This window comes from Morone saxatilis, unplaced genomic scaffold (genome assembly GCF_004916995.1).
Source record: "Morone saxatilis isolate NCDOM2014 unplaced genomic scaffold, NCSU_SB_2.0 Contig7, whole genome shotgun sequence".
NCBI classification, from domain to species: domain Eukaryota; kingdom Metazoa; phylum Chordata; class Actinopteri; family Moronidae; genus Morone; species Morone saxatilis.
This window is the reverse complement of record NW_023340246.1, coordinates 13756659-13764859: the sequence shown is the minus strand read 5'-3', so window position 1 is coordinate 13764859 and position 8201 is coordinate 13756659. Positions and strand designations below refer to the sequence as shown.

Below are 8201 nucleotides of genomic sequence, written 5' to 3'. Positions count from 1 at the left end.
TTTCGGTCTCTGTCTGTCTGTCTGTCTGTCTGCCTCTCTCTCTCTCTCTCTCTCTCTCTGTGCAGGAGTGTGCTGCAGGTTTTTACCGTCTTCGCGCCGGTTCCCTGGCATCTGCTCCAGCGTCCAGGGTGCCCACCACTGCCGGCATGGGCAGCTGTGTTCAGTGCCAATGCAGTGGGCACTCTTCCACCTGTGACCCTGAGACATCCATATGCCAGGTAAATGAGTGTGTGCGTGTGTGTATGTGTGTTCTGCCACTGGAGACCCTCATACAGCCATATGCCAGGTAGCTTCTGGAGAAGAGAGTGAGGCGAGAGGGAGAATATAGTGTGTATGTGTGTGTTGGGTGGAATGTCAGGTACTGTAATTAGCCCTGCAATAATTAACGACCCCAGGCTTATTCATATTTCGTGTAATTTCCTCTCCTCTGGATCTGACCCAAAGCTACATCCTTACTTTTAGACAGAGGGGAGAAGGTGATCTTATCAAAAGATGTATAATTAGAACACATTAAGGCAAAGAAATCTGACCCTTACAGTTAAACTCAAAATGCGTTCAACAGGCAGTTTCAGGTGACCACTGTCACTGATTGTCGACTTACAATATAGAAACAGTCTTACCTTCACGTTTGTTGTGATAATGTGTGTTTGCAAGATATTCTCCCTGCACGGCTTCTGTAAATCCCACTGGCGGCTTGTGAGATAAATCTGCACACGGCAGTTGTTACCAGTTAGTCACTTCCAGCCTTTTCACAATCTGGCTGGTTCTGCAGTGAGACCCCATCTGAAGACTTTGTCCTCAGGGAACAGTTGGTCACATGCTGCCCACAGGTCATCACTCAGATTTGATCTGTAAGAACCCCAGCAGACTGAGAGAATGTCACTATGTACGGCCACAAAGAAAACTGTTCATACTGTCAGAATAATCTGTCAACGGGGACTCGTTTTGGACAGCTGATTAGGAGCCATTTAATTGTTTGGCTTTTTGTGGTTGAAACACCGCTGTTGTGAATAACCAGTCAGATAAACAGGTATAAACACTTGTAAACAAATGTATCCCTTTTTTTTGTTAGAACATGCACATAATAAAATATGGTGGGTACTGAAAGTAGCTCACCTTCTTTCATTTAATAATTGCAGCACTATTACAACTTTCCTTTTTAGAAAGTGTAGGTGTAACCCAGTAACTCACCAAGCATCCAATGCAGCTCAGTTTTTCTGTCAAAAGCTTGCTTGAGTGCTGGATTTAGTCATGACAGAGTGTGACTGAAGAGCACATAAACAGGACAACTAAAAGGTTCAGCAATTATGTACTATTATTTTCCATCATCTTCACTCTTATTAATTGAATTTGAAATGCAAGCATCATGCAACTGTCACTGGCCTAATGGAACATTTTATTCCTCTAATAATCGAAAAAAAAGAGTGCAGTCAAAAAAAGGATGCCTAATTTAAATGGCTTTTATTGAAATTGAGTCTTTTTCTTAAAGGAATGTTGTTCAGGTTGAAATTATGGACTTAAACCATAATTCCTAAGCTTTCATGTACCATGAGATCATCTGTATGATACTCAAATTAGCACTAGCAAAAAGTGTGTCGACCCAACACCAGACAAAGGTTGTGCTCCATGAAAGATACCACTGTTCGCTTGTCTCCCCTCCATTGTTCTCTGCTTTCTAATTTTTTTCTCCATTTCTGCTATTCTACCTCCTCTCCTCTGTCATTTCTCCACACCCCTCTCTTCTCCTTACTTCCTCCATATTCTTCTAATTTTAATGTTTCTTTTCATCTGCCCCATTCTCATCCCCTAAATTCTCTTCCCTCTCACCCTCAATTATTTATTTACTCATCCTTTGTCTTCTTTCATCACCTCGCCATTCTCTGTCTTTTCCTCTTAGTTTGTTTCTTTGTTTCTCTCCCCCCCCCCATCTTCCCCTACAACCCCCTCTTTCTTTCTCACCTTTCCCTAATTTCTCTAGTTTTGCCAATTTGTTTCACTCTCTTTTTACCTCTCTTCTCCCTCTTCTCGTGTGTTTTGATTTCCGTCTCTCTCTGCCTCCCAGCCATTTTCTTCCTCGCCCATTTCCATCTCGCTCTCCATAACAGTGTCATTAGCATTTTCTAACCGAGCGGGCTAAATTGAAAATGCTAAACGAGTTTGTTTCTGTGGTAATTAGCAGTAACGAGGAACACAGGAAGTTAATGGAAATGACTTGCCTCGTTAGGAGGCAACTTCCTGTTGCACTGATTGAAGTTCCCATTTTCAGCAAACAAGGCGAACACATAAGACAGAACCCTGGGGATATGAAGAGCAGAGCTTTGTGTTTGTGTACAGTATGTCATACTGTATATTTGTGTGTTTTTGTGTACACAGTGTGTGCATATTTTGGAAATTGACTGTATATTTATGTAAACACACTGTATTGTATTTATTGTCATAAATCAAGTATGAATTACAAGTAATATGAAGTGTGTGTGTGTATGTGTGTGTTAGGCTGTATAATAAGCATAGCCAAAAAAAAACTGAAAATAAACAGACATCTCCGGATATGAAAATATTTTGGATATATTTATGGTTGTGTGTGTGTGTGTGTCAGTGTACCCCTGTGACTTTCCCTTATAACAACAGGTGAGTGAAATTCTGCAAAGTAAATGAGTATTTTAGATGGCCTACTCTTGAGGAAAGAAGCTTATTAAACTCTTTGACGTGTGAGATCGCACCTGTCAGCTAACAGCTAGCTGGCCGCTGCTGTGCACGGTCTCACAGCACCTCATCATGCAGGAGTGGGACCAGGGCCCAAAAACCATTCATTACTGTGTGTGGACGGCTACATTTCCTATCAGAAAATAGTCCAGGCTAGATATTTCTAGTGTGTGTGTGTGTGTGAAGGCCCTAGAATGGCTCAGAAACTGTGGGTGGTGAAAAGAAATGAGTAATGACTTCCCTGCTGCTCCAGTAGAGATGCTCAGTTCTGTAGAAGCAGCTGCGATCACACTGGGTATTTCCCAGTGACAGTCCAGTATATGTATGCATGTAAAGACAAAAACTGCTCAATCAAATTTTCCTGGAAAATACAAGGGAATAAAAGTCATCTGATAATTGCTTTTCATCTATTTGTTTTAGTAGAAAAGACAAGCAGCTCTTTGCTTTACAAAAGACTTGAACTGAATTTACCTTTTTGTCAACATGTTGTCAAACATTTCACTAACTGCCTCTGAATTTACCACCGTACAGCAAAGCACACCAGTGATCAAAAGTGCTACTATTATCCAAAATTGTGAAGTGACAGCAGATAATGATATCATTTTGCCACTTTTTTTTTTTCTGGTGTCGGTGTAAATCAACCAGTGGTGCCAGGATTATTATCTCACACACCAAAAAACAAGCCCTCCCCAATGCCATTTTGTCAGTAATCAAGGAGGGTATGATGGGTGACCCCATCTGTCATCTTTTCAATTACTCTTTGTTGACTTGAGACAAGTAGACGCATACAAGGCATTGTACACAGCTTAATAGTGAATACTAATGTCCTCCAATCTCTGATTAGAGGATCTGAAATATGCTTGAACTAGAACAGATTAACTTTACTCCACAGATGCCTATAAACCTTTCAAAAACACTTTTATTTTCCTTGCTTAGCAAATCTGGTGCCTCCCTTTCGGCAATATTCAAATACAACACGCAGATAAAAGTGTATCTTAACTGCTGTTAATTTAATTTGAAAACGAGTTTGCTTTTTTTTTTTAAAGATGAAAAGCTTTCTGGATAAGCAGCAAGTTTTTTTTGTGTAATTGTGTTACAGCTGCCCACATTATGCTCACACACAATTCTGCATTCAAAACCAACCACACACACACACACACACACAGAAAGAACTCATGCTGGCTGGAGAATGATGGGAAATTTAAACAACTAGAGTCATGGTGTGGTTGGAGAATAAAGGAGAATAAATGGAGGTCAATGTTGTGTCCTAACAAATATAATGTTAATTTCATGTGTCTGTAGAACTGTCAAGACAACACAGAGGGTGATCGGTGTGAACGCTGCGCCCCGGGATTCTATGGTGTGGTCCGAGGTCACCATGACGACTGTAAACCTTGCGCTTGTCCCCTCACCAACCCAGAGAACAAGTAAACTTTCTATGTTTATTCTTTCTTTCATTTTTGCCAGTCTCTACAAATTGAAAGTTTGAAAGTTACATTTGATGTCATTCTCTGTAACATATTTATGTAAATTTTTGTTTTTTTGTCAGCATTTTTTTTACATGTAAATACTGATAAAATCTCTTTCTGTTTCTAGTTTCAGTCCAACCTGTGTAACTGAGGGATTTGATGACTACCGATGTACTGCCTGTCCAGAGGGATATGAGGGTAAACACTGTGAGAGGTGAGTCACACCCAATATTCTTTCACAATATTCCTAATATTATTGAACACAAAATAAACTTATGTATCATGACATTTTAATATGGGACACAATAAATCAAATACCTAAGACACTGAGAAAAAGTTATTGACAATGACAGTAAGTAGTTTTGGGTATTTTGCGATGACACTGTACAGTGTTGAAGTATCTAGTTTGATTACTTCAGCAATAAGTGCTTTCATTAAAAACAATGGAAACTTTTAATTGCAAGCATCAATAGCAGTGAACTCCTTCTTTTCCACGATCTTTCCTGTCCAGGTGTGCTACTGGTTACCATGGCAACCCGCGGATGCCAGGCGGCCGCTGCGAGGAGTGTAAGTGTTCCTTGTGGGGGGCGTTGCCCGAACCATGTGACTCTGTCACAGGCCAGTGCCGCTGCAGGGTCGGGGCATCGGGGAAGTCGTGTGACCAGTGCATGGGCAGGCATGTGTGTGGACCAGCTGGGATCATCTGTAAGACTAACGGCTTTTCATTTAATCTGTTGTTGGGGCAAATTTAGCTTTTTTGTTTTCATTTCTTTCTCTCCATTGCTCTCTCTTCATTCAGAGTGTCTACAGGTTGAAATATCTCACATAGAACTTATATTGTAGATATGAAACAAACAACTAGCAGGTGCAGGTTTTACTGGACATGTGCTCTAAATTATGACAATATGAATCTTAGTGCTAAATTGAAAAATAAAAGATAAATCATTATATATTCCTCTTTGACTTTGACTAGTCTCCAACAACAGAAGGGGCCACAAAAGGACCCTGTGACTTAACTTTACCATAGCATAGATCAGTAAAAACCGCACATTTTAAACTGTCTTTATTTTACTGAAACCTACAGACATCCTCTCTCCCTCTGTCTTCGTTTCCCTTTTATTCTATTGTCTCTGGTGGCCCACCACCCAACACTGTCACCTGATGTTGTGATTTATATTTTATTTTGAAGATGAAATGCAAATGAGCAGTCAAAGCTCTTTTCCTCGGTTGCCATGGGAGACAGGGGTTTGTGGCAGAAGTCAGATTCAAGTCATTTAGAAAATAATTTCAATGTCATTTGGAGCTAATTTAAACTTAATATGACCATAATGGCAAGGCCAATTCGGTGCCATTAGCATGTCTAGAGGTAGGAGAATATAGAAGAAAAGGTTGTAAGACAGAGGCTGATGTGAAATTGCTGCTGTCAGGTCAGAGAGGAAATTGCTTGCTCAGGTCTTGAGACACAAAGCGTGTGTTCATAAATTGGCAGTGCGAGTGCTGCAGTGCTCCCTGACACCAAACCGGTCGCCTCTACGTCCAGACTATAATCACAAGTCCTGATGGTTTACACAGAGTGGAGCGATCAGACTGCTGTTCACTTGGTGAAGAGTGATTGCACTCCGCGTTTTGCGTCCGCTCTGCCCTGTCTCCATTTCTATCAGATGCAACCGAGCACTTTGGGAGTCGGCAGTCTTGAATGAGGGAAATACAGGTAGCTCTCCCATCTACAATGTAACATCATTTGCATTGAAATACAGCTACATTTCAATACGTGATGTCATGGGTTTCATTATTAAATGTTGCCTACATCATCATGAGTTGAGTCAGTGTATTGTTACATCCCTAATTATAACCATGTACATGATGTGTTTCACCATGATTTCTATATATTTAGCTTAATTAAATTTGCTTAATTAAATTTTATTTTTTATTTACAATTACATATAAAAGTAGCCAAGATCGAATATCTTATCAGCAAAACCACAATTGTTTGAGAAACCGTTGTCATATGACTTTACTATGTGCAGTATTTAATATCTTCATTGTCCCATAAACAACTTAAAGGCATATTTATCCTCCCACTGTCAAAATTAGACGCTAAATATATCAATTATACAACAACATGGTGCCTATAGCACAACCTAGACAAGCTCACACTGGACTCATAGTCATGATGCAAAGTAACAATAAATAAATAAATAATTGTGATACCAAAAACCAACAGAAAACAATAAAGTACAAAAGATTTATGAACATACAGAGATTAAACCAGTGCTGTAAGTCACTGTCTAAGGAGCGTGGGCACAGGTGTGTATTATTGCACTTGTATGTTGTGTGTGTGAATTTCCAGTGTGACGCATGAGTGTGCTAAACTGAGAATAATGACACTTCCTGGGGTTTTCTTTGGGCCTTTGCAGGGCTTCTAGCTTCAATGGCTGTGATAATGTGCTATAGCTACTGTACGTTTCATACACTGTGAAGTAAAAATGTGATGATGTGCATCATTGGACAGAAAAAATTTACATTATTGTGGAATGAGCTACACTACAGCTTAATCTGGTACAGCTCTTTGAGTTCTGTGGCCACCACTATAGCAGCTAGTATAGCTTTTAAAGATTCAAAACTCAAAGTGAAACATTAAGCGTGGTCTTATTATACAACCGCTCTTATATTTTCCTCTCAGCTACTTGACAAGGAACATCGAACAAACAGCTCAGGGTGTGACTTCTTGTTGGTATGTTCAACTGAGCTATGTGAACTGCAAATTATTTTTTACCGAATAAGACAGCTTAGCCATAGTTTGCTTTGAAAGTAAAGTGAATCATCCTATTTTCTGTTCCCTAAAGCTAACCTTAGCTTTTAGAATTTGTTTTCTTGCATAACGTTGTACAGTATATTGTGATATGTAGTGCTCCACTGGCACTCTTGAAAAGCCACTGGAGGGTTTATGGCGACACTTCAGCAAAGAAAACTTTTTGAGTTTGAAGCTACAACACAGCTTAACTATCTCAGCAAACTCAGAGAAGTAATTCTCCAATCAAACTTCAAGGTAGCCAAATGTTCACCGTGTTGCGTATACTCCTCAGAAGGGGAGACAGAAGCAGACACTGATGGAAGTGAGGCTTTTTGTCTGTAATCACACCTTGTAGCTGTGCAGTGCAGGATGCTTTCAAGCTGTGAGGAAGTTAGTGAATACAATCCTTCATCACTGGGATTCTTCAATGGCTTGGATTTGACAGGCAACTATTAACTCCCACATACAATGTACTTTACATTTACTGTACCTGTGTGTGTGTGGTGTGTGTGTGTGTCTGTGTGTGTATGCATGTGACTGCATGAATGCGTTAGTGTATTTGTGTGCTCTAGTTTTGTCAGAGATTGATAGAGTAGAAACTGTTTTTATTTTATTGAATTCATCTTTGATTTCCCTTGTCAGAAATTTTAATTTCTGCAATAAATCAGCTTCAGGCTATAGAAAGGAAGAGAAATTCACACACACACACAATACAGAAAAATGTGTATGTGTGTGTGTCAGTGAATTCCCTGGTGTGTACTTGCTTACTGTGTGTGTTTTTAGCCTGCAGTGTGTGCTCATAATAGGTGCTTTTGCCTCTCTTTGCTGAATTTCATGCATCGACAGCCCTGTCTTTCTGATGGCAGAGTCACTTAAACACAAAAACACAAGCAGTCACAATGATCACACACTTGTGTTTACAGACTCACAAATAAAGCATAGAAACGCACATTCAGAAGTAAAAAAAATACACATACATGACAACCAAGCAAACCATCTGTCAACATCTCTTGTAGATTGAGTTGACCTCTTTACAAAGTAGCTATGTCTAACTGTGTGTTTATATTTGTTCCTCTAGCGTGTGATGATGAGTGCTCGGGTCTGTTGATCAGTGATATGGACCGCCTGTATCGCATCATAACTGATGTCACGCTGACCACGCCCCTCCCACCACCTTATAAGGTGTTGTACCGCTTCGAGAACATGACGGACGAACTCAAGGTAAACTTGGTTGG

The 8201-nt window shown here is 40.0% G+C and overlaps 1 protein-coding gene across 1 annotated transcript in view; it reads left to right on the top strand.

Annotated features, from left to right (window-relative positions):
• lama2 (laminin, alpha 2) overlaps positions 1–8201 on the top strand; it is a gene marked incomplete in the record, with an annotated part of 177548 nt that overhangs the window by 116074 nt on the left and 53273 nt on the right. The window contains 5 exon segments of the mRNA XM_035679280.1: positions 66–218; positions 4006–4130; positions 4300–4386; positions 4684–4877; positions 8045–8187. Coding sequence (XP_035535173.1) covers positions 66–218; positions 4006–4130; positions 4300–4386; positions 4684–4877; positions 8045–8187 — 702 coding nt within the window.